General features: G+C 55.3%; 1 protein-coding gene across 3 annotated transcripts in view; it reads right to left on the bottom strand.

Moving 5' to 3' along the window:
* Positions 1–10598: 10598 nt before the first annotated feature.
* The window catches only part of CYTH4 (cytohesin 4), a 55231-nt gene continuing 40514 nt past the window's right edge, over positions 10599–25315 (bottom strand). For 2 of the 3 annotated variants that reach the window (XM_077168745.1, XM_077168746.1), the window contains exons 9-14: positions 21386–21497; positions 19929–20005; positions 19485–19556; positions 18791–18945; positions 17212–17280; positions 10599–12249 (exon numbers count right to left, since the gene is read on the bottom strand). In XM_077168745.1, the coding sequence (XP_077024860.1) occupies positions 12201–12249; positions 17212–17280; positions 18791–18945; positions 19485–19556; positions 19929–20005; positions 21386–21497 (534 nt within the window). In that variant the 3' untranslated portion in view covers positions 10599–12200. Of the gene's footprint in view, positions 12250–13884; positions 17281–18790; positions 18946–19484; positions 19557–19928; positions 20006–21385; positions 21498–25315 lie in introns of those variants that run through there. The other variant, XM_077168747.1, reaches the window with a different exon arrangement.

Raw genomic sequence — 25315 nt, 5'->3', positions numbered from 1 at the left:
GAGACCTGCTGCTTCTCTGCCAACCATTATGGGATCATTAAAAATAGTCTCTCCCTAGTTCGTAGCAGGTTACGAGAGCAGGAGGAACGCCGGAAAACTGAAACCAACTGGTATGAAAACTTGTGTTCCTGGTCCCCATGGCTGCCCACGCTCTTGCCCGCACCAGCAGGGCCCCTGATTCTCATACTATTAGGCTTAATAATTGGACCCTGCATAATAAACTGTCTAACCTCACATGTGCAAAAAAGAATACGAGCTATTAAATTATTAGTCTTCAAACCCCATATCAACAGATTTATAATCAAAATGAAGAAACAATGATTTGATTCTCTCCTAAAACCAGTGGGGAATGTGAAGGGTCATAAATCAGGCCTGAGCAAGGTAAAGTCACCCGGAATCATAAGATCTGGGGCGGAAAGTCCCCAAAAGTTAAAAATTGAACAATAACCATTGTAAGGAAACTGAGAGAACGGGATGTATTTTGGCAAGAGCTCACAGCATTTTTCTGCTTCTGTGGCTAAGCTTGCTTGCTCACAGCTGCAAACCAGAATGTGGTTCTGTGAAGCTAATGTCCCTTCTCGGCTTCTGTGGATAAGCTTGCGGTTTTGGCCTTTATAAGCCCACCTTGCGAACCCCTCGGGGCTGTTCTCTGAATCTTCCTTCTTGGGGGTTTCTGAGGCAGTTGCCGACCGGCTAATAAAGCCTCCAAATTGGCTTGCAGTTTGAATTGTGTGGTTTCTCTTTTGGTGCGCCCTACAACTCAAACCAGCGGGCAGCAGGGCAGGTGCACAGAGCTAGGAACCCAGTCTGGCAAGGGGATCTAGCTTCTTTCTTTCCCGACCCCCATGTCCCCCTGCTGTCTGGCCTACTCTTCTTCCTCCCAGAAGTCTCTGCATCACCCTAAACCAAGTCGGGACTCCCTGCACATCTCAGCATCCCCTTGACCTTCCCTTCAGTAGCACTGTGGGTTCGGGTGGAGCTGTACACAGTGGTGGGCGCCTAGTACACTAGGTATGCAGCAGGTTTTCACTGAGTGCTGTGTGGAGTGCTATAGAGAGCTGGGTACCAGTTGCACAAAATCTGGCTGGAACACTTTGGGGAAAGGGGCAACAGTGAGTGCTCAGGTTGCAGTCAGACACACCTGGCTTTGAATCTTGCCCCTTCTGGCTGTGACTAGGGGCAAGTTGCTCCCCTTTTTGAGCCTCATCTGTAATGTAATTTTTCTTGGGCTGGTTATTAATACTAGTAGCATTTGCCTTCTGCTCCCTCCCTCCTGGATGGGGGAGCCTCTGGGAGAGCCTCAGCTTGTACCGAGAGGGGAGGGCTATGGGGAAAACGATATGTCACCCACCAGGCCCTGGGCCAATGCCCTGTTTTCCTTGACTCCCCACTACTCTCTTATAAGGCGGATAATTATTCCCATTTTCTAGACAGAGAAACTGAGGTTCAGAGAGGTTACCTCCTTGCCAGCTGATGAGAGTGGACCCTGTTGTCAAAGCTACGGCTCTCTGACTCAGAGGCAGGGCTTTGTCCAATTTGGGGGAGCTCTGTGGGAAAATGGAGTCTGCGGTGGGAGACCACGGCTGGGCGTGGATGGGCAGGTGGACGAGCAGGGCCACAGATCTTGGGCTGGGCATTAAAGGACCTTGGAAATGTCAGGCCCAGATTTAGTGGGGTTTAGGTACTGCAGTGGCAGGGCCAGGCGCTTTCCTGTACCCCTTTCCTCACACCTCACTCCTCCAGCCAGGAGAGGGAGTAGAAGGTGGGGAGTCAGAGAGGAGACTGTCCAGCTTAGCCATTGACACCCCCTATGAGCCTGGACAGACACTGTCCCTTGCCAGGCCTCTTTCTCTTCTGCCCAATTGGTTAATGGTTCCCCTGCTTAGGTCTTGTTCTCAGCTTTGAGGATGGTAATGTCTGGGGATGGGCCTTGTAAAAATCAGGGTACCAGCTGGAGTAGCCCGCCCCCAAGAAAATGGCCTCTGTTTGGGGATCTCAGGGTTTGAGGGATGCAGACAGGTGCTCCGAGCTATGCCAGGTTCTCTCCCCTCAGAGCAATCCCACGTGAGGGACTGGCAGAGGCTGGCCCGAGTGGGTGGGTGGGTGGTGCTGGCTCAATCAAGAAGTGGCTGCTCTGATTGGAGGGCCAGTTTCCATGGTGACCGATTGATTGCCCGAGCTGCAGCGACTCAAGGGGAATGAGCAATGGGCCTTTCTCCCAAGCTGGACAGCTTAGGCTTCAGCGGAGCAGCCAAGGCCAGGGACACCCCGGTGTCCTCTCAAGGCCAAGGGGAGCCACTGTTGAGCACCTTCTGTGTGCATGTTCTGCCTAGCACTTATGGAGCACCTACTATGTGCCGCGTAGTTTCATGTCCCATTTATTTCTCCTTATTAGCCCCATTTTTACAAAGAGGAAGCATCACACAGAATCCCATTGCTATCAAATGAAGCTACTGAAACTTGACCCCTGACCCAGCAGTCTCCCAAGCCCATGAGCTCAATTGCAGACTTACATGCAGCCTCTCGGTGATATTTGTGAGGAGCAAGCACCTTTATGGGGCTGCTACTTGCACCTTCAACCACTGGAATGTAGGCCTGGTAGCATCAAGCCTCGGAGGTGAAGGAGGGACAGCTGATGTCAAGGGAGACTGAGGCTGAGCATGTGAGGGCTGGAGGATTCAGGGGACGTGGGCTGGGGACAAGGGGAGGGCTTGGAGGATGGAGTGGCTGGGAGGGACTGGCTGGTGGGGTGCTGGCTTGGGAAATGAGCAGGACATGTGTCAGGAGTCAGCCTCCCCATTGTAATGTGGGTGTGACTAACCTTGGGGTGGGGGGGCAGTGGGCTCTCTGATGTGTTAGCTCCAGAAGCCTGTGCTGGCCACGCCTGTGGGCCCTCATTGCTCACATCCTCCCTCTGCCCTGTATCTTGTCCCCTTCCCACTCCCCTCCCTCCTACCTCTTCTCTGGGTCTGGAGTCAGGGCTGCTAGCCTCACCTCTACCTCTTTCTCACCGGGGCCTGGGCAAGTCCCTGCCCCTCTCTGACTGAGTGGTCCCACCTGCCACAGGAGGTTAGCACCGGAGGGGGGTGGGCTGTCCTCCAGGAGAAATTCAAGCAGTAGATGTCCCACCTGTCCCCTCTTAGATTCCTTCCTTCTCCCCAACTCCTTCTCGATTTACCTCCTTCCCTTCCCTGGTCTGGGATGACCTTTAACTCTCCCACAGTCTTTTCCCTGCCTCCGGGGGTGATTTAGTACTGATCCCAGCCCCTAGCCAATGCTCCAGCCTCAGTTATGGGTCTTGGTCCTGGCCTTTCCCCATCCCCGTGTTAGCCCAGCCTCTGCCCTGTCTTAGCCGCCATCCAGTGCTTTGGTCTTAGCCCCCTCCCTGCCCTGTCGTCTCCTGTCCTGCTCTGTTCCCTTTTCATCCAGAGCCTCTACCCCAGCCGCCCGCTCCTCTCCTACCTCTGACTCTGTCCTGCCTGCCTCTTCTCAATCCTGCCCAAGCCCTGCCCCTCTCTGGCTCCTCAGTCCATGTCCAGCTACTTCCAAGTCCCATCTTCATCCTGAACCTCCAGTCCCAGGTTCCCAGATGGACCATCTTAGGGCCCGGCCTCATTGCCATTCTGTCCACGGCAGTATCCGTTGCTGGCTGCAGGCACTGGCGGGAGTGAGGGAGGAAAAGAGAGGGCTCCAGGTTGGGGGGAGCTTTAGGTCTGCTTCCTGGGCCTCATCTCTGGGCAGGAGGGCTCTGGCCAAGGCTGGAAATAACTGCCTGTTACTGAGCACCCGCCAAGCACAGAAACTTGAGATAAGAACATCTCTAATCTCCCAGCAGCTCTGTGAGGCAGGTGTTATTCTCCCCTTGACTCCGAAAGGTGAAGCGATGTTCTCACAGCAGACATTAGCAGGATTCACCCTGGACCCGGGTCCCACAGGCCAAATCCCCCACACACTGCTCTTGGCTGTGGGACTTGAGGGGTGTGGGGTAGCTCACCTCCTACTTTGGGTGCTCCTGGGCCCCCGAAGCCCTTTGAGGTCTCTGGGGATGGCCAGGACTCCCGCGACCAGATATGGGGTTGGGTAAGAAGGATAAACATGGGTCGGCTGGGGGTGGGGTAGGCTGCAGGAGCAAATGCTTAATGGCTGGGACTGTTTAGGGAAGTCAAGCCCAGGGGATGCAGTGGGAAGCGAGGCTGGGAGGCAGACCGGAGTCACTTCACATGGAGAGGAGAACTTGAAGACTAGGCTGGATGACTGGCCTTTACAGAGAAGCACTGGGGAGCCTCTGAATGCTATTGAGCAAGGGAAGGACAAAATATTTTCTGTATAATTCCTTCCTTCCTTCATCGATTAACTTATCAAAGATTTATTGAGTGCCTTTTCTGGGCCATGCCTTTGCTGGGACTGGACATACAGAAATACCAGTCACGGTTCTGGGCCTTGAGGCGCCTGCCTGAGGAATCCATGCATCTTCCCAAGGGCTCTGGTATCCCACAGGTGCCGGGGTCGTTCTGTGCACTGGGGCAGTGGGAGGTGGCGGGGAGATCTGGGAAAGTTTGCTAGAGTCAGTCTCTGAAGTGAGTCTTGGGCGTTGAGTAGAGGAGGCCAGGCCCATTGGATTGGGGATGAGGAAGAAAACTGCTGGTAGAGCTTGCGGAAACACCTGGGGGCTCGATACAACCTCTTGGGTTCAGGGATGTGCTCTCAGTTTGAGGTGTTTAGGACAAGGGAGAAGGGGAGGCTGGAGAAAGGGTGGTAACTCAGCGATATGCGTGCTGCCCAGGGGAGTGTGGCTGTGATGGGGGCAGTGAGGAGCCATGGGGGACCTGGCTGCAGGGTTGGGGGTGAAAAGGAGTGGATTCAGGACAAGTAGACGTGACAATGGAGGCCAGGGTAGAGGGAATGGAGAAAAGGGGAAGACTGCAAAATATCCACCCATCCACCACCTAGAAAATGTTTGATGAGCATCTACTATATGCCAGGGATGTATGCGGAGGGGGCTGGAGCTGGGTTGGAGAGCATGGAGTGAGAATGAGCAAGATTGGGGGTGGTTGGTGGACACTTTGAGTTCAAGATGCATCCAAGGGGCTTGTGATGTAGGAACATGAGGATGTGCCAGGGATGGGGACTAGGGCTGGGAGAAAATGAGGTATTGCCAAAGGTGGCATAGAAAGGAACTGACTTTGCTTGGTGCTTTACCCATCTTTTAATTTAATCCTCATTTAATCTTATTCGCATTTGTCCAGCTAAGGAAACTGAGGCTCAGAGACTCACGTCAGATGTCCCATTCTTGCAGGGGTTGGCAGACTTTTTCTGGAAGGGGCTAGAAGTAAATATTTTCGGCTTTGCAGGCCGTACCTCTCTCTCCACACTTGAGCAATTGTGCCATTGTAGTGGAAGACTACAACATCAGAACCGACAACTAATGGGTGTGGCTGTATTCCAATAAAACTCCATGTGTTCCAAATGAACTTTATGTATAGGCACTGAGGCACTGAAATGTGCATTTCATCTAATCTTCACTTGTAGAAAATATTATTCTGCTTTTGATTCCCCCCCCCCAATATTCAAAGACATAAAAACCATGCTTAGCTACTCAATGTACAAAACAGTTAGCGGGCAGGCTTTGGCAGGCGGGCTGTGGTTGCCAGCCCTGGTGAGAAGGTGGTTGAGCTGGGGCTGGAGCTTGGTTCTGCAGGCGGGCAGACCTCCACACCCCCTCCACCCCCTCCTGCGGGCTGGGCTCAGTCTGACCCCTCCTCCCTCTGGCTCAGGTTCTCCACTGATCTGGGAATGTGGGGTGCACCCTCTCCCAGTCTCTGAATCTGCCAACCCGGAACTGGGTCCCTGCTCAGCCACTCAGCAGCTGGACTGCCTTTGGAAGACTCAAAGCCTCTTCGGGCCTCAGTTTCCCCATCTGCAAAGTGGGGCTTGGTCGAGAACCCAGTTGCTGGGTTGTTGTGAGGCCTCAGGGAGGACATGCCTGGAAACGTGCCCTTCCCTCAGCTGCCTCATCCCCCTCCTCTCCTAGTCTCTGAGCTTGGTCTCCACCTGCACAGCTGCCTATGCCCGCCTCCCCCCTTCACCACCAGCCCCCTCCACTTAATGCCAAGAGCGATGTCCTGGGTGTCTCCCAGCAGTCTCCTGCAGGGATGGTTTCTCAAAAGCTTTTAAAAATGAGGCTCCCCCTAGGTGGGCGGGGGGGGCGGGGCAGACAGGGGCGGGAGGTGGGGGGGAGGCCGGGTTGGGGGCATCCGCCAGCAGGATCTTCCCTGGTGGGTGGTGGCTGCTGCTTGAGGCCTTTTCAGGAGATCTATGGCTGATTATTATGGAAATCAAGCCCCATCGGAATGCCCAGGTGGTGGGGTGGTGCGGGAGCCTGGAGGTGCAATGCACAGCATTTGTCTGGAGGCGCCTGACATGGGACCTGCACTGCGAGCCCCGGGGGGGGGGGGGGGGGGGGGGATGGGGAGGGCTGATAAAGGTGGGGGTGTTGCAGCCTCCTCTGTGCTCCCGGGACCAGTGTGGCCCATCCTCATGCTGATCAATGCGGGGTTCTCTGCCCGATGCACATAACAGCCAATCTATGACACTGGGGTTTCAAAGGGAGAGTTTTATTGGAAAGTGCAAGACAAGGAGACAGAAGGCCTAGGAACTTTAAACCTGTCTCCCCCAACTGCAGGAACTGAGAGTTTTATAGTATGCAAAGAAGGCAGGTTTTGGATAATGAGCATAATGGCTTGAGATGATGAAGTTAGAGACGGTCTAATTATTGGGCATGCGCAGATTGATGCCACGCGCTGTCGCAGGAAGTATGCAAGAAAATGGCAGTGGAACCCGATGAGAGGCGTGATTTTTAGTATTATACCGAGATAAAGGTCAAGTGAAGATTTAAGGTACTATGAATATCAGCCAGGTCCATTTTGGATAGGTCTAGCTTCGTCTAGTAAGATAGCTTAGGAATTGGGATGGGTTAGTTTGGGGCTGACTCAAGTTCTCTTATTAAATAAACATTTAGGGGCTGTCTAGTCAGCAGAAGACTTCAAAGTTGTGGAACAAGGTAAGGGGGTACAGGTGGGGCCAGTCATGAGTTATCATGACACTTTACAGTTACAAGGTCAAGATTATCTGGTAACACAACAAAGCATTAGCCAAGAGCTAGGCATCTGCATTGCAGTTCAGTGAGTTTCAGATGTTTACTTTAGGCTAGTCTACCACATATGAGAAAGTAAAAAGCCATTACATAATGATTCAATAACTATAATCATTTGTTAACTCTCAACTCTTGCTTACAATTCTGGCCTGGGAGCCGTGGTGCCATGGGAATCACATTTTCCGTCAGGAATCATGTGCTGAGCTAGAAGAGCTGGGGGTCTGGGGTCACAGGGCTTGAAATTCTGATGATGCGAGAGATATGAGGCACTGGGGTTCATTTTCACTGCCACCTGGGAATGTGGGGCCTCCAGTGGGGGATATTTCCAGTCCAAAGAGAAGAAGAGGCTGGGGGAAGTCACGCCCCATCCAGGGACAAGGTTTGGGAGTCAAATACCATTCATTGAGGCGATACCCAGAGCCCCGCACTGGGACCAGGTGTCCTGGGGCTATTGAGCTATTCAGCCCTTCCGTTGGGTGGGCACCAGCACCCCTGTTTTATGGATGAGAAGTTGGGGACGCAGAGAGGCAGAGTGGCCTGCCGATGCTCACACAGCCAAAGCAGTTCCTTTGCTCTGTCCTCTGCCTTGGGTCATGATGAGAGAGTCGGAGGGGACCGCGGCGCTCCCCTCCCTGGCCGTCAAGGTGCCTGAAATCCCATCATTCAAAATTCAATTCCTTTTCTATTTTTCACACTCTGGAGAAGGGAGACAATCTGGGCTTAAAAGCGAAAGAGGAAATAAAAATGGCTAAGTCAGATAGATTCGGCCACTCTGTAAGCCAGAAAAAAAATGACCCCAACAGAAAGGCAAGCAGCAACCTTGGAAAAATCGTTGTCACTAACAAGAGGGACCTTGGGATCTGTTATCTTAGTTCTGTAAGGAGCCCCAGCAGACTGATGAGGGAAGGCAGAGAAGCTTTCAGGTAAAGGGGCAAAGGGCCGGAGCAGATGAGTCACACTAGAAAGGAAACACAAATGCTTAACCTCCTCGAGGGAAAAGATTCATTCTCACTCGGAGATATAAAATAAATGAAAAATTTTAATAAATCCCATTCCATTCAAAGGAACAAATATTTTAAAACATGAAGCTATCTTAATCTATTTCTGAATAACCATAACTATCATTAATTGAGCCCTTATTATATACCTGGCACTCTTGATAAGCTCTGTAAATGTTAGTTCGATGAACCTCTCAATGTCAAGGAGAGTAATCTGCCCAAGGTTACACACGCAGTTAGTAAATGGCTAAGAGAATCACCTGTCAGGTTACAAAGCAGGGGCAACCCACCAGGCCAGTGGTTCTCAAGGTGTGGCTCAGAAGCATCAATGCTGTGCGCTTGTTAGAAATGCAAATTCTCAGGCCCCACCCCAGACCTACTGAACCAGCAACTCTGGAGGTGGGGCCCGGCAACCTGTGTTTTAATAAACATGCCAGGTGATTCTGATGATGAGAACCACTTCTCTGATCCCCATTGCTGGCAAGAGTGTGCAGAAGTGACCATGTGCTCATGCCGTTAGAAGGCAATTTGTGTTGGTCCAACATTTGGAGATAGGTGTGGGCAGCAGGTATTTTGAGTCTGAAAGATGGCCAGTAATTGCACTTCCAAGAAGCCATGTGGACAAGGTTTTATTCACGAAGATGCTTAAGAAAATGCATTTATGAAAGTGTAAAACTGGAGACAACATAAGTCTCCAACAACAGGGGATTGGGGAGGAAAACTACGACTCACTTGTCAGTTCCTGATAAGTGAGTCTGTGAAGACTATGCCACGTGGCACTACAAGGGTGACCAACTGTGCCAGTTTGAAGGTATTATGTACCCCAGAAAAGCCATGTTTTAATCCTGATTCAGTCTGGTGGAGGCAGCCATTTCTTTTAATCCTGATTCAATATTGTAGATAGAAACTTTTGATTAGAATCTCTCCACAGAGATCTGACATGCCCAATTGTGGGTGTGACCTCTAATTAGAAGGAGATATGACTCTATCCATTCCAGGTGGGTCTTGATTTGTTTTCTGGAATCCTTTAAAAGAGGAAGAATTTTGGAGAGAGTCAGAAATGACAGAGCTGACACAGATGCCAACACTTGAAGAACAGAGACACAGGTGTTTGGAGATGCTTGATGCCCAGCACATGTTGCTATGAGATGTTAAGCAAGCAAGAACCTGGAGAGAACTAAGGGAAGCCAAGAGATGAAAGCCAGTTCCAGAGAAGCAAAGTGAGGCGCCCCCATAGGAACAGAGGCTGAAAGCAAAGGAGCCCAGGAGCAAGGGACCAGCAGATGCCTGTCATGTGACTACCCAGATGACAGAGGTGTTCCTGACCCATTGATCTTCCTTGAGTTAAGGTTTCTTCCCCTGGATGCTTTAGTTTGGACATTTTTATAGGCTTAGAACCATAAACTTGTAACTTATTAAATTCCAGTTTTTAAGTTCCAGTTCTGGTATATTGCATTCTGGCAGCTTGCAAATCAAAACAGATTTTAGTACCTGAGAAGTGGGGTGCTGCTTCAGTTTGCAAATACCCAACACGTTGGAACAGTTTTTTAAATGGATAAGGAGAAGCCATAGAAGAAGCCTGGAGAGTAAGCTAGCAGATGTTGATATGTGCCTTTCCAGCTGAGAGAGAAACCCTGAACATCATTGGCCTTCTTGAACTGAGGTATTTTTCCCTGAATGCCTTAGTTTGGACATTTTTATAGCCTCACCTTAATTTGGACATTTTCATGGCCTTAGAACTATAAACTTGCAACTTAATAAATTCCCTTTTTAAAAGCCATTCCATTTCAGGTGCATTGCATTCAGGCAGCTTTTGAAAATGAGAACACCAACTCATCCCAGTTGGCTCAGGACTTTCTTGCATTCTGGGAAGCCCCTGGCTGCCCTGGGACAGTTGATTACTCTAGGTAGAGTGGGTGGCACTAGCGTGCTTGCTGAGTATTTCTGTTCTCCCTCCTTTGACAGGCAGGTGGTCCTTCCCCATCCCTGGAAGTTAGGTGGCCAGTGACACGTGAGTGGAAATGATGTGTCCCCTCCAGGCCGAGGTTTGAAGAGCCAGTGCTGGGTTTGCCCTGCTCCTTTCTGCCACAGTGTCAGGGTGGCATCTCTTCAGCCTAGGTCCCTGAGTGGCAGTGACAGACAGAGACCCCCCTCAACCCTCCACTGGGCAGGCAGTGTGACCAAGACACACACTCTTGTCTGTGCCTGATGACACTGAGACTTCTGGGTTCTTTGTTACAGTTTCATATCCTAACCTGTCCCATGTGGTACATGTGGGGAAATATTGATTCCCAGTGCCGAGGAAGGGACACAGGTTACAAAACTCTATGTCTGTGCAGCAGAATTGCTGAAATATAAATTGTAAACCACAGAGCCTTGTTGGAAATCTTCCGAAATGTTTGTAGTATCAGGTGAAGGAATTCTTTGTCTAATTTTTTCTTCCTGTTCATGGCATTTTCTACTTTTCTACAAATGGTAGGTTTTATTATTTTTTCATGGCAAACATTTTCTTTAAAAAGATAATTTATTTGGGTTAAAGCTGGACCCTCTCTTGGCCCATATTTATTGAAAATCTTTTGAGGAAGGGAGAAAGAGAAGAGGGTAAGCGTTAGCCTCAAAGGCTCAAAGGGACCGGAAAGGTCTCGGGAATTAATCCTCCACTTGTGCTGAGCTTCCCTGCTGGTTGCTGGGCCTCAGCAACTCAGTGGGAATGAATTGATCGCATGCCACTTCCTGGCTGTGTGACTCTGGGCAGTAAACAAACTCTCTGACCCTCCATGTAACCATCGGTTACATGGGAACAGTCCTGTCTAGTTGTGGGCTGCTGGGGGGATTAGATTAGCTGATATCTGCTCAATAAATGCTGTGCCCTGGGCCCCTCTTCCTGTGGAACCTATGTGTTGGGTGACCTGGGCACACCCCTTAACCTCTGTGAGCCTCAGTTTCCTTGGGAAGGAAGAGGAAGGATGCTTGTATAGGTCGAGGCACTCCCAGATGGGGCTGGAGGTCCCAGTGTGGAAGCAGAGAGATGAGGAGGCTGGTGGGCTTGGGGGAGCTCCAGTCCAGGAGCAGAACCAAAGCCGACCCCCCTCCCTCGAGCATGGCAGCCCCAAACCATGAAATCAGGTCACCCAAGGTCTAAAATATAAGTACTTTGGGATGGGATAAAACCAGGTGCTGAGTCTCCTTCAGAGGTTCTGTGGCTAAGACACCCTGTTATTCTGCAACTTCTGGAGTCTTGAAAGAGCCGTGGGGGCTGGGTGGTCAGGGAGGGCTTCCTGTAGGAGAGGCAGTTCGATGGGTCTTGAAGGATGGGATGGGTGGTACCTGGTACCTAGGGTGGTTCTGTCCAGACCCTTTGTTCTCATTTCCCCAAGGGAGACCCCATCAAGAAAACACTTGTGGCAGCTACTATTTGCTGAAGGCTTGTGGGTTGACCAGGCTCATCACATTCACTGTCAGGCCACGTGACTTTGCTTTGGGGCAGGACTTGGGGATACTTCTAAAGGAGAGAGTTCTTTGGAATTGGGAGGTGGTAGAGGCCTGGAGCCCAGTCTGCCTCGGGTGAAACAGCTGCCCTGTGCTTCTCCAGGACCAAGCAGCTTTGAGTCTCATCCCTTCCAGGTCACAGGGCCACAGCCTGGACATCTCCTTTGACCTTGCTTTCTTGCTGGGTTTCTTGTAAACATGTCTGATCTCTAGGGTGCCTTGGGGTGCCTAGGGCAGCCTTGGTTTATTCCTACTGGCCCGGTGTCCTCTCCCATCCAGCATTCCGGCACTCTCAGAAGGGACCCAGCCTGATGGTGGATTTGTGGCCACCCTAAATCTATATGGGTCTGCAAGCCAGAAAGTCTTGGCTCCACCTGGCTCCAGCCCTGCTAGTTGGGTCCCATGTTGTCTGTGAGTCTTAGAGCCCATATCGGTAAAGTACCCCCTTTGGAGAGCTTTGGGATGTTGGAAGGCACATTGTCTGCCTAGCTCATGCTTGTAATTAGTGGCTTCGGCTGTGACATATTGATGCTGGGCATGGCGGTGAGGAGGGGTGCAGGTTAGATTTGCAGCACTGGCTCCTGACGGGCTGGCTTTGAGGGCCACCAGCTGCTAGGAGAAAACAAAGGGTGACTGCTGAGGTTAAACAGCTCCTTTGGGAGCAAAAGTGGCAGCACCTTCCTGCACTCCTGCCTCAGCTCCTCCCTGCACTGATGGGGTAGGAGAAGCTGAGGGGCCCAGCTCTCCCACGCCCCATACACTCCACCTGTCAGATGCCTCCCCACACCCCAGCTCCTCCCAGCACCCAGCTCCCCTCTCACATCCCCCTTTCAGCCCCTATGTCCTTGCTGCCCGAGGACCTCCTTCCTCCCTCCTCTGGCTCCCCTGCCTCCGGCCTGCAGTCGCCTCTGATTCATCTTGTTTCTCCTGGAGCCCAGCTTCAGCCTGGTCCCAAGAGTGGGCTGTCCCCCAGCGAGGCCCCTGGAGTCTGGCTTTTCTCCTGGAGTGAAGTTGGTAGTTAGCGGCAGACGTGGCTGTTGTGCTCACTGGTATCTCGAGGAAGATGAATGGGTGGGAACGACACTGCCAGGCTGGAGGGAGAGGTGGGCCCTGGCTCGGTGTGGGGTGGGGGAAGGGGGAGTCACGTCTGCTGAACATGCCCACGTTAAATTCCACACCCCAGCTTGGTGTGGGTCCAGAGAGGGTCAGGCACTTGTCCGAGGTCACACAGCATCTTGGCAAGACCCGGGTTTTGACCCAGTTATGTCTCCACCCCTCTTTGCTGTCCAGCCGCCTTGACTGAGGTCTGGCAGGGGCAGGGGTGGGTGGGTGGCAGCGGGGCATTCAGGCCGGAGGCCAAGCCCTCAGGACCCTCTCGAGGTGGTCCTTCCGGGCTCAAGGCTGGCAAGCTGTGGTGGAGGTGGAGGCTTGTCTATGATTCTTTGATGCTCACACTTGGCGGACCCTGGGGAAAGCCTGAGTCATCGCTGAGCCCGGCAAACATATTTAGCTCCTTTCATCGTCTCTAATAAGTCAATTTCTCCAGGTCTCTCACACCTGCCGCTGGGCTCCTGGATGCGCCAGGTCTTCTGCTACCTCCCCCTCCCCTCAGCGTCCCAGGTACAGGGCCCTAGTGCCAGCTGCAGGTTACTAGGCCCCAGGAGGGAGGTGGGTCTGCCGCCCAGGAGCCTGGCAGTGGTCCCCTTAGCCCTCTCCTGCTCCACCCCAGGGCATCCCGTGCTATGCTTGTCTCTGCTTCCTGCTGGGATGGCTCCGTTCAGCAGCAGAGAGCTTTACTGGATCCCCAGTCACAGCATCACACAGTCAGAGCTGCAGCAGCCTTGGAGACTCAGGGGATGACAGCACTGTACCCGAAGCTCAGCCCCTGCCAGGGTCTGGCCTCCCTGGATCGTGCATCCTCTTGACCCACTGTGGCCTTGCTTTTGGCTTGTGGGGAGAGAGAGGGGCGCAGGAATCCCAGAAGTACCTTGCCCTGTCCTGCATCCTTGACTTGGCTTCTGCTGGACCCTCTGGCTGGAAGGCTCAGGCCTCCACTTTGCTCATCTTTTGTGAGCACCTCTTTCAAGAAACCTTCCCAGATCTTTGCACTGCCCCCAACATGAACCTTTCTTCCCCCAGTGGTCCCAGCCTGCTTTGTATCCCCTAAAGCAAGAACACAGTACGTAGTAGTAAGCATAGAGCCCTGAGGGAGGGCCCAGCACTGTTCTAAGCACTTTGCAGGTATTTCATTATCCCCTCTTTATTGATGGGAAACTGAGGCTCAGTGGGCTTAAAACACAGGGGTAAATGGTAGAGAAAGGCTCTCACTATTGCCCCCCTGTGGCTTCTTGCAGTAAGTGTCCTTTCTTCTCTGCATATGCTCCAACCCCTACCCTCCAGGGCAGTGGCTGGGCTGTACCCTTGACTGAGATGCCTTGGCACACGGAAATCCCAGTTAAAGATTTGTGCTGTGGAAATCACCTGGCCTAACCCCTCAAGGAGGAAAATAACACCCAGAGAGGGCAAGCGACTAGCTCAGGGTCCCACCAGAAAGTGGGTGAGTGGGAATATCCTGACCCCAGGCTGAGCGGGGGTGGGGGGGTGGGGGGGTGGCTGTATCCTGCGGGAGGGGGAGGGAAGCCCCTTCCCATCAGTGCTCCCTCCCCTCTGGGAGTCTGTTGGAGTGCTCAAGCCTGTAGGCCCAAAGAGACCACATGAGTCCCCCATCCCTGCAGGGTGCCCAGGGGGACTGAGGCTCTGTCCTGGCTGGGAGCCTCTGATCAGAACTTCTCATCCACGTGTGATGGGCGCCCCCTGCTGCCCAGAACGAGGAGTGGCAGGATGGTGGAAAGCTGGGTGCAGGCTTCCCTGGGGAGGGGAGCAGGGGGCGTGAGGCCATGAGCCAGAGCCTTCCCACCAAGATCCGCATTGCTGCCAGGCCCTCCTCTCTCAGGTGGGTGCCTAAGCCCTTCCCGGGCCCCTCTGCCCTCTGTTACAGCACCTGCCACCCTGGGCTGTGGCTGGGTGTCTGCACCTGCCTCCTTGTCTCAGTCCTGGTCGTCTGGGGCTGGATTAGGACAGGCTGAATGAAAGAACACATGGCGACGTTGGTCGCTTAGGCTCCTCAGGGTCTTCAAGGGGTGACTCCAGTGCTGGCACTTTAGGCAGGGGCCTGCATTAGGGTGCCCTACACATCAATCAATGACTGCCTCGACTCCTAGAATTCAGGACCATCAACATGTAAGCTCTGAGTGGGCAGGGATGCTGTCTCCTTTCACCAGTTCCCAGAACTGCCTGGCCCACGGCAGGCACTTAGTAAATATTTCTTACAAGTACAAATAAATGAAAATCATCAGATTCAAGTGCAAATGATCATTTAAGCCTGCCTGCGCTTGCACAACTCCAGTGATGAGGGGCTTATTTCTCGTCTCACAAGGCAGCAGTTCTTTCCATCTTTGGACACTGCTGTCTGTTAGTAAGTTATTTTGCCTTTCGCTGGGCTTGGCAGTCCCAGGGGCCCAGCCACTGGGGACTTCTCCTGTCTAGCGTGTCAGCCCCAACATCCCTGAGGATGAAGTTCCAGGGCCCTCTGAGTGCCACCCTGCCCTGTCTGGCCTTTCTGCCCTCAGCTGGGAAAGGGAAGGGGGCGAAGGGTCAGGGTGGGGTCAGGGACGGCAGACACAGTCACAGAGAAGACAGAGCCAGTGGTGAGTTGGGCTATGAGCTTTTTCCTCAACCCTGAGTGAAAACAGACCACTCACACCTGTAAAACCACTGATTCTTCCCCCTCAGTGACAGAGGAGGAAGCTGAGGGCCAGAGAGGGAAAGGGAGTAGAAAAAGGTAACACAGCCAGTATGTTCCAGAGGCAGGAGAGGACCTCAGGTCTCCTGACTCCCAGCCCAGTGCTCTTTCCACCAGCCTAGGCTGCCCCTTCATGGGCCAGAGTGGGTGGCAGAGGTGGAGCTCAGCTCACAGCAGACATGGGGTCTGCAGAAGTCCTCAGATATCCAGCAAGGTCTCTTCCTACAGACATCCATTGCAATATCACTACCAGGTGTTTGCATACCTCCAGAGACAGTGATCTCACCACCTCACAAAGCAGCTACTCTACCCTTGAGGTGTTCAACCCCACGGAAATGCGTGGGGGTGGGGTGGGGGAGGACAGCTTGCCAGGCAAGCTTCCGTTCCTCCCCGGGAATCCATCTTGCTCCTGCTCGCCCACTTAGGCTGGCAGTGGGGCAGAGGCAACCCCGTTTCCTGTTACCCTGCCAAGGAATTTCCCTCCAGGAGCCAGTGTGAGGGGGTGAGATGCGCTTCTGGGAAGAAGCCTGTTTGTGGAATCCTCCCCCAGGCGGGGGCCTCCCCAGAGACAGTGACACCTGCGATGCTGGGAAGGCAGCTCTACTGCGATGGTGCCGCTGCAGAGGGTCTCAGAATGCTGGGGTGGGGGCTGCCCCTCACTGCTGCAGGGCCCCAGTCAGCAGTCCAGCAGGGAAGGTGGATCCAAGTCTCTGCCTCTCTGAGCATGAGCTGTGTGTCACTTATCGGCTTGGCCACCGCCTCCAGGCAGCCCTCCTGATAACCACAGCCCACACAGCTCTCTTGGTCTCTTGGTCATATGACAAGTCTTGCTTGAGTCCAAGTATCTGGGACACTCTCTGCCATTCCCAGGAGCGGTCCCATCTGCCCCTCTTCCTCTAATGAACATCCTTGAGGGTGGAGCCCACTTCTGCTCTTGTCTTCCCAACAGTCTCCACTCTGGGGACCCCCCTAGCTCGGTAAACATGGGCAGGAGACTCAACTGGAAGCTCGGGGAGACTCCCAGTGTAATGTGGGCCCTCTGTTGGGACGCAGGCCCCAGGGGAGGGAGGCCAGCCAGCTCACTGGGGCTGTGCCAGCTGTCGCTGGGGGCTGAGGGCTAGAAGGGGCCAGGACCGTTCTATCCCAAACACCTCATTCTACCAAGAACCAGAGAAGGAGGGTGACTCGGTCGAGGCCATGCGGCGCTGGGACGAAGGGGAAACTGAATCTGCGGGCTCTGGGCTCCTGCCCAGCTCTCCTGGGATCTCCCAGGGCTCCTATCCACGGGCTGCGCTGTGTGCATGGTGGGCCCTGCTTGGGCGGCTGGGCACAGGGCAGGGGCCCGCGGAGGCCCCTGAGGCGAAGGAGGCAGCCTCGCGGAGGGCAGGAGGTGCCCAAGGACCCCAAACTCCCCCTTTGAGGACTGACGGCATTTCAGAATGTGATGCCCCATTCCCCAGACCAGGAAACTGAGGCCGAGACAGAGGCCAGGATGCTGAGCTCCGGGGCTGGCTTCTTGGCTACTCTCTTCACCCTCAACTGTAGTGGACTCGGGGCAGGGGCTGGGAGCTTTCCCCTGCCGGGCTCTCAGCCCTTAGGGCTCCTCCCACCCAGACCCTCCTGTACTCTGTAACCCCAACCACACCCCACTGTCAGCTCAAGGGCGTGGGGGAGTGTGATGATGTCCGTGGGCCAGGAGAGGGTGCCCTGAGAGTGAGGGGGGGTTCCCAGGGCGCCAGGTCTCCAGCGCCACCTGCGCGGAAGCTCACTGCCTGCTGCCGATCTTCTTCTTCCGGGCAGACACCAGGTCGTAGAAGGGGACACACGTGACGCTCGCTCTGAAAGGAGACGAGGAGAGAAGACTCAAGGCTGGGCTGCTGGGCCAAGGGGTCTCATTCCAGGGCAGCTGGCCAGATGACCCCAGCAAAGACGCAGCCAGGCTGAGCCCGGCCTTGTGGGACTTCGGAATCCCATGGGCAGGGCTGGAGAGGGTGAGACCAGTGGCTGCATTGGGAGCTGAGAGCTTCCGGAGCTCTGCCCGCAGGTGTTGCTGGACCCCCTTTCCTGGCTCCCAGCAGGGACTCTTGGAAGGAGGTGGAAAGGGAAGGGAGCCAGCAGCCCCGCAGGCTCCGCCTCTCCCTGACTGTGCAGCCCCGGCAAATCCCTTCTCCTCTCTGGGGCCTCAGTTTCCTCATCTGTGAAATGGCAGTGAGGATGGGGCTGAGTGTCCCTGGCCAGGGCCCCCAGCCAGCAACCACATCCGTGTCTCTCTCCAGTCACCAGGATGCACGCTCGCGCAGGAGTCTCCATGGGCCCAGAGCCAAGGCCCGTGCCTGCTTGACATTTTTCCCTAACCACCTCCTGCTCCCCTTGGCTGTGTCCCTCTGACCCTCTCTCTCCTCCAACCCCCAGATCAAACATACTGCCAGCCCCTGTGGGTCCTGCCAATGGAGGGTCCTCACCTGGGCTGGAACAGCTGCCGCCCATCCTCCAGTCTCCCAGCTGCCCACACCTGACAGCTCTGCCTCGCCAAGTCCCTCCAGCGTTCCCGCACGTCCCCACAGCCCTGGGAGCAGGAACGGGCCCTGGCCTGGAGTCCAGTCACCAGCGCCTGGCTGTATGACTCTGTGTAGGTTACTCCCCCTCTCTGGACTGCACTTTCTTGGCCGCAGAACCCCCATGGGGATCACGGTGCCCAGAGAACCAGGCTGTGCAAAGTCAAGCCCTGCAAGGGTGGATGCTCTCGCCATGTGCATTTACCCTCCCATCCCCATCTCTTCCTTACTTTAGACCCTTCCATCTCTCCCCTGGATTGTGGTGACAACATCTGTCCCTCCATTGCCCATTGTTGGCATGTCAAAATCAGCCCCTACATCGTGGCCGTTTTTTTCCTCACCTGACTGTACCTCTCCCTGCTTGCTAGTCTCTGGCTCCCCATTGCCCCCAGGAGAAACCTAACCTTGTTGCCATGGCGACCAAGGCCTGGCCATCCTCGGCAGCCGCATCTCCCACTGGCCGGCCCCACACTGCTCAGCACCAGCTCCCTAGGGCTTGGCAATGCCTTCCAAGTAGGCCACCCATTACCTGGCCTTCTTGTCTCTGCCCTGCCCTCCCCCTCTGCCAAGTGCAGTCCTTCCCAGGGTCACTTGGGATCCTGACGCTGGCGGCAGCCTGTGCCAGGCGCTGTGCAAAGAGCTGCACACGCCATCTCTCTTGATCTTCCAAATAGCCCCACAAAAGTTAGTGCCTCACTCCCATGAGTTCCAGGGCTGCCACCGTGCCAGACGGAAGCATTTGCACGCTGGAGCAAGAGGGATATCTCAGAGCTGATTACAGACAAGGCCTTACCGTATGGCCTCGATCCACTGGTCCCGCTCCTCGGCACTGGAGGCCGAGATCCGGTAGGACTCGTGCTTGCCCTCCACCACCTTGCCGTCGCCATCTGTCTTGCAGGCCTTTATCTTCTGGCCTCGGCAGCTGGGGTTGTAAAGCTCCAGGCAGAACTGTGGGGAGGTGGCCAGTGAGGGCAGGGCGGGGGTGGGAGGAGAGGGCGGCTGGGCTGGCTTCTCCCTGAGGCTCCTGGAGGCTGAGACACTTGGGTGAGACCGGGGCTCAGACAAGCAGCAGGTGTCCCTATCCAGCAGGGCACACCCTGCCCCCAACAGGCCTGTTTCTAAGAAAAGCTGCTCCCACACTGAGCCCTCATTATGCTCCAGATCCATCCACCACCTCCCTAAAATCCACCTCGACGGATGGGGAAACTGGAGTTCAGAGAGGGGCAGTGGCTTACTTGGGGTCACCCAGCCCGTGTCAGAGTGAGGCTCCATGTGACAACTGAAATCGGGCCCTTTTGATGACACTGGCTTGGCCCCAGGGTCTGCAGCTCCAAGTGGGAGAGGGAGGGCAATACTGATCCACACAGAGATGGGGATGGCCGCGGCCTGGACCCTGGAGAGCCCTGCCCAGTGCCCTCTCCTCTCACTCTGGTTTAGGAACCCCCCAGCAGTTCTGGCCTCAGGATCCCCCAAACCTCAACACATACTGGCTTCTTGGGGTCATCGACCTTCTGGACTGAGAGGTTCTCCAGGGGTATGATCCCCCGCGGCTCCTTGTCCTGCAGGGAAAGGGGAGGAAGGTCAGGGCCAGCAAATGGAAACCAGAGGCCAAGGGCAGGAACTTGTGAGGCTCCCCAACCCCAAGGAGTGGTGAGCACATCTTCCCAGACCCTGTCCAGCCCCAGTCGAGGGGAGGGGAGCGGTGTGTGGAGGGCACTGGCTGGGCGTTAGGAGCCTGACTTTAAGCCCTGGCTCTGCCTTAGACCTTGCCCCGGTCCCTCCACCCCTTTGTACCTCTGTTTCCCCATCTGTAAATTGGGCATGGAGGTGAGCTGAATTATCTCAGAGGGGATCAAGTTCTACTAGTTGACTGCTGTGGTGGGAGGTGGAAAGGGGGCTGGGTGGGGAGGGGCAGAGGGACCCCAGCTTACGGTGGTGAACTCAAAGTAGTAGAGGCAGTTGTCTGTCAGGATGAACCAGCGCCGTTTCCACGTCTTCACACGGCCCCCTGCGAGGGGCCAAGAGGGCAGTTCCATCAGGCCCTGCCCCTCCACGGGCCACCGACTCCTGCCCTCCATGGACAAGTGGGGCCCTGAATGGTTCCCCCTGGGCCCCACCTGAGTCCCTGAGCCCCTAGCCTGGCCCCTACCTTTCCTCTCCCATCGAATATCTTCACAGATCCCATCACCCCAGGCTCCCCTGAGACACATGACCAGGGTTCGAGGTTCCTCTGTGACTAGGTCTCAGGGATGGCTCTTGCCGTTCCCTGCAGTTTCCTGCCATCAGCACCCTGGTTCACCCACGGCCATGCTGCCTGGCACTCTTCTAGAACTTTCTTACAAGTATTTATTCATTAATGAGGAAGGGGCTGTTATTAGCCCCATTTTACAGATGAGCAAATCAAGGCACAGAGAGGCTAAGACACCTGCCCAAGGACCCACAGCAGAGCTGAGATTCTAACCCCAGCATGGACTCCAGAGCCCAAATTATTAGCCATTTTTCTGCACACTGAACCCTCCCAGAAATTCTGATCCCCATTTTCCAACTATGAAAACTGAGGCCAAGGAACATGACCAGGGCTGTGCAACTCCAGAGGCCCCTCTCCTCCCTGAGTCAGGATGAGAAGAGCTGGTGAGGGCAGAAATGGAGGCCAAGCAGCCAGTAGGAGAGGGACAGACTGGGATGTGGGCATGAGACGTGGAGGGCTTGGACGGGCATCTGGGGGGTATCCATTCTCGCTTGCCTCCGCAGGCCACGGCCCCCCGCTGAACCACCACTGCTGGGGAGGCTGCTGGGAAGGCAGATGGCAGGGCCCTGTGGTTCCCCCGCCAGGCTCTGCGGTGGCCACAGCTGCAGCGCCCACCCCCATGCTGCCCACCCCCAGCACCTCTGCAGGGCAGAAGCCCTCCTGGTTCCCTAGCTGTCTTCAGAGAATTCACCCCCAAGCCACATTCTGCCACACATTGCCTGCACCTGGCGTGTGGTGGCAGCTCCCACCAAGACAGCGTAGCAGGTCTGTCTGTCTCTCCCCCCATTCCAGCTCGGCTTTTGCTCCCAAGCTGCCACCCCTATTCCCAGGACAGACGGATGGATGGGTGGGACGGAGTGCTGCACTGGGCATGGGAGACCTGTAGCCGCCCGCCTCTACCCTTGAAGCTGCCCATGAGTCTGTGTGTGTGTGTCTGCACATGTGCCTTTGTGTGCAGGTGTGTCAGTGTGTGTGCCCTCGCACGCAGGCATGTCAGCACGTGTGTGCCAGCCATGCACCCGCTTGTGCAGGCGTGCCAGTGCATGTGTCCATGACCGTGTCGGCCCGTGTGTGCGGGTATGCCAGTGCCTCCACGTGTGCCAGCGGTGTGCGGGCAGGCGCGTGCCGTGGGGCCCTCACCCAGCTTGAGCAGCCAGCCCTCGCGGTCCGGGTTGAAGAAGGTGTGGGTGAGGTCATTGCCGTCGTCCTCCGGGATGGAGAAGGGCTCACTCTTGATGCTGTCGAAGAGGTGCTGCCCGAGGGAAGGGAGGGAGAGACCCTGCTGTGCTGTCCACCCCAAGTTTAGGATCTGATCTCTGTGGCCTCAGGCAAGCCCTTCCACGTCCGGGCAAACTCTCTCGTCCCGTTAGCTCCTGGTGGGTCTCGGGCCCCTCTTGGGAAACCCTCCCCGGTGCCCCTGGCTTACTTGGTGGTCCCTCTCCCACCCTGGGCTTGGCCTTGCCCACCCCCAGTGTCATGCCTCCCTGCCCCAGGCCACATGCTACTGTAGGGGAGAGCCAGCGAGGGTCAGCCCCTCGGAGAGGCCAAGCTGGCAGACATGTGCGTGGCTGCTCCTCGTTTGCCAGTGCTCTGACATGGGTTCCCTTGTTCAGGGCGGACCTCCTCTACTAGGCCAGGCAGGGCTCCTTGGGGCGGGCCTGGGCCTCACACCCCGGGGCCTGGCCCACAGCAGGGGGCAACTGTTTGCTGTCTGAGAGGATGAAGTTTCCTCCTGCAGGAAAACCCCAGGGGTTAAAACCCCGTCCACCACTGAGCGGCTCTGTGACTGTGGGCAGCTCCCTCGGTCTCTCTGAGCTGCCACATCCTGAGAAACAGAGAGAACCACACTGACCTCTTGGGGGGAGTAAACGGATGACACTGAGGCCAGAAGCCCCTCCCCTCCTACATGTCAAGGTGAAGGTAGGAGAAGGGAGCACACGCCCCACCTCCACCTGACCACCCAGTGCTACTCAAACAGACCAGGTGAGTGAGCTAGAGAATGTCATCCTTGTGCTGAGACACGAGCATGGGTCTCGAGGCTAGGACCGCTGCCTCATCGTACATGCTCACCTGGGCGTGCACAAGTGCACATGCACACATACAAGCATGCACACACACACATACAAGCATGCACACACATGCATACGCTGGGTCACAGAAGCCAGAGTCAGGGCCTCCTTGGGCAATGCCCAAGGGGGAAGGGGGGCAGATAAACAGGGCTTGTCCAGGGGAGCTGCCGGGAAGATGGGGCTTGGCTGCCCTGTGTTCAGAGGCCCCGCTGAAGGAGAGACTGAGAGGTGGGGTGCTGACCTCCCATCCCCAGGCCCCTCTCCTCAGCAGAGGGAAATAACCTGTTCCCAGCGGACTCCAATAGTGGGGGTGGGGAACAGATTTCAGTTTTCCATGGAGAACTTTCTAGTAGTTAGAGCTGCTAAAAACCAGAAAGGACAATCTTGTAGGGTAATGAGGTCCTTATCACTGGAGGCATGCGTACCAGAGCTGGGATCTCCCTGCAGGCCAGTCAGAGATGTCAGTGCTGGATCGTGGCTGTGTCTTTTGAATCCCCCCAACCAAGTCTAGAACGACCTGCCAAGATTTCCAAGTGTTTGGAAAAACAGATTCAATACTGTCTATTTCTGCTTATTAAAACCAGACACAACATAGTGTCACCATTGCTAAGAGAATTAAATCATTTTCCCTTGTTATATACGTGCGCACTGCTTTTCAGACTGTTCCCTTGAAAGTTTAAAAGGAAAATTTCATAAGTATTGCCTGATCTCCCAGCGTTTTAGAGATGGTATTTGTTGGTTTTTTAAAGGCCATTCTGAGCTCAGGAGTCCAGGGCGGGGGCGGGGGTGGGGTGGGGTGCAGGCCCGGAGCAGGTTTCCCTGGGCTTGGCAGAGGTGGGGTCTGAAGCATATCTTCTGCCTGTGGATTCCGGAGAGCAGGGGCTCAGCCCTGACTGTAGCGGTCTGTGGGCTGGCAAAAGCAGGGACCAGTTTCCCATTTTTGCAGCTCCTACCTCCTGTCTCCCCACGCCCCTGGGCAGCTGGAGAAACCCTGGTGCCCTCCCTCCGGCTTGGCTAAGCCCTGGGAACTCCCAGGGGGTGTGGCTGTTCGAACCAGGGCCTGTGTCCGGAAGGCCCCTCCTGCGGAGCTGTCGGTGCAGACAAATATTTGGAGGGCCCGAGGGGGTGGGCAGGGTGGCAGACAAGGGGACTGGGGGCCCCACAAAACCCACAGGGGGAGCCGGCAGTTTCTGCGGTTGCTTTATCAGTCCACCCACATTTCCTGTACCTTATAAACATCAGCCTCTCCTGTTAAAAACCACCCTGCACCAGCCCCCACCAAACCACTGGGCCAGGCTCTTACCTCCAGGCAGGGTGGGCAGGAACAGAAATACAGTGGCCACCTTACCCTATCTCTGCTGGCCCCGCATCCACACCCCCATCCTTGGTTTTCCTTTGGAGACTCACCTGTCCCCTACTTTCTGTCCAGTTTGCTGGGGTGGGGGTGGGGGGGGACAGATGGGGTGTGGGGGGATTAATGGCCAGTCAGAGCAGTTCCTCTTGCTGACCCCAATGATTGGCTCAGGGAGGGACATGTGACCCCAGCCAGCCAATAGGACTTAATTCTGGGACTTTGGTTTGAACTGCTCAGAAAGAGGGCTGCTAAGCAAGAAGGAAGGCTGGGGCTTCCTGAGCCAACTTGGCTACCCCTTGGGGAGAGGGAGTGGTGGAGAGGAGGGGAGCTGAGTCCTGATGCCACGGGATTCGGGATCTAGCTAAGCCTGCAGCCAACCTGCCTGAAGCCAAATAGATCCTTGATCTTTCAGTGACATGAGCCGAGACTCCCCTAGCCAGGAGGTAGCTGATAGCTGGGAAAACAGTGAGTTGTCTGTCCCCAAATCTTGCCCTCTGGTCTCTGCAGAGTGCAGGGCTCTAGAGCCAAACAGACATGGGTTAGAATCTAGACTCTTCACAAACTCTGAGTTCCCCGGCCAGCTATCTCTTCTTGACCCTGGCTATAAAAGACAGTACCTGCTGCCTACGGCTGTCAGGAGGACTTAATGAAAACATAAGGTGCTTAGAGCTGAGCCGGCCGTGGTCAGCACTGATAACCGACTGTCTTCCCCAGTGTTCTGATCAGGTTTACACCACCCTGCCTCCCTCCACCAAGGTGCTTGGGGCTAGAGATGCACAACCCAACTCAGCCCATTAAAATCAGAGTCTCAGGGGCTCGCTCTCCCAGACCCTGTCCCCGGCTCTGGGGGAGAATACCTGGATGGATGTCACTTGTGATTCGTGCTCCCTATTAAGGAGCCTTTCTGTCCCTCTTGCTCAGCTCACTCTGGGAGGACCAGTTGTGAGCCCTGGGAGGGTGGTCAGATGTCAGTGGAGGGGCGGACAGAGGGCCTGAAGCCCACTTGGACAGCAGGGCACCCTTGTATGGTAGGAGCTAGCCCTTTGGGGTCTGTCTTCTGATCCCACTATTCTTGTTAGAGGTGGATTCCCAAGTTTCCTTGGAGGGGCAGCATGTGCATACTCATGCACCTGCGTGAGTGATGGGGCAGGGATGAGGGGGCAGGGGACCCCGCTAACCCCCCTTTCTTTGCCTGCTCTCCCTGAGCTGTTGGGTAGAGGAGCTGGTTTATGTAAACCAGCAGAGAAGCTGCAACGAGGGCAGGTGGGCTGGGGCTGCCTACAGCAGGACGCCCTGGGCTGGGAGACGATGCCCTTGCCCAGGCCTCAGGGAGGGTGGAGAACCCCTCCTCCCTTCTTGTCCCCTCTCTTCCTTCCACTCCTCCCCACTAGCCCCCAATTCCTCCCAGCATCCCTTAGGGTGAGGGTCTCCACGCTCTCCCACTCAGTGTTTTCCAGGTACAGGTCAAATGCCAGGGCTCCAGGTTCCCTTCACCTGCTTCTCAGGAAAACAATCTGAAGGCAGCATTATTAGCCCACTTTGCAGATAAGGAAAGAGAGGCTCACGCCCAGGGCCACAGGGTCCCAGGGTGGACTGGGATTGGAGTCCCCAAGAGCCTAGACCCTGACCATTCATTGCAGCCCTGCA

Source organism: Tamandua tetradactyla, chromosome 7 (assembly GCF_023851605.1).
Source record: "Tamandua tetradactyla isolate mTamTet1 chromosome 7, mTamTet1.pri, whole genome shotgun sequence".
Classification (NCBI taxonomy): domain Eukaryota; kingdom Metazoa; phylum Chordata; class Mammalia; order Pilosa; family Myrmecophagidae; genus Tamandua; species Tamandua tetradactyla.
Note: the sequence above shows the minus strand (reverse complement) of the source record. Positions and strands in the feature narration are given on the sequence as shown.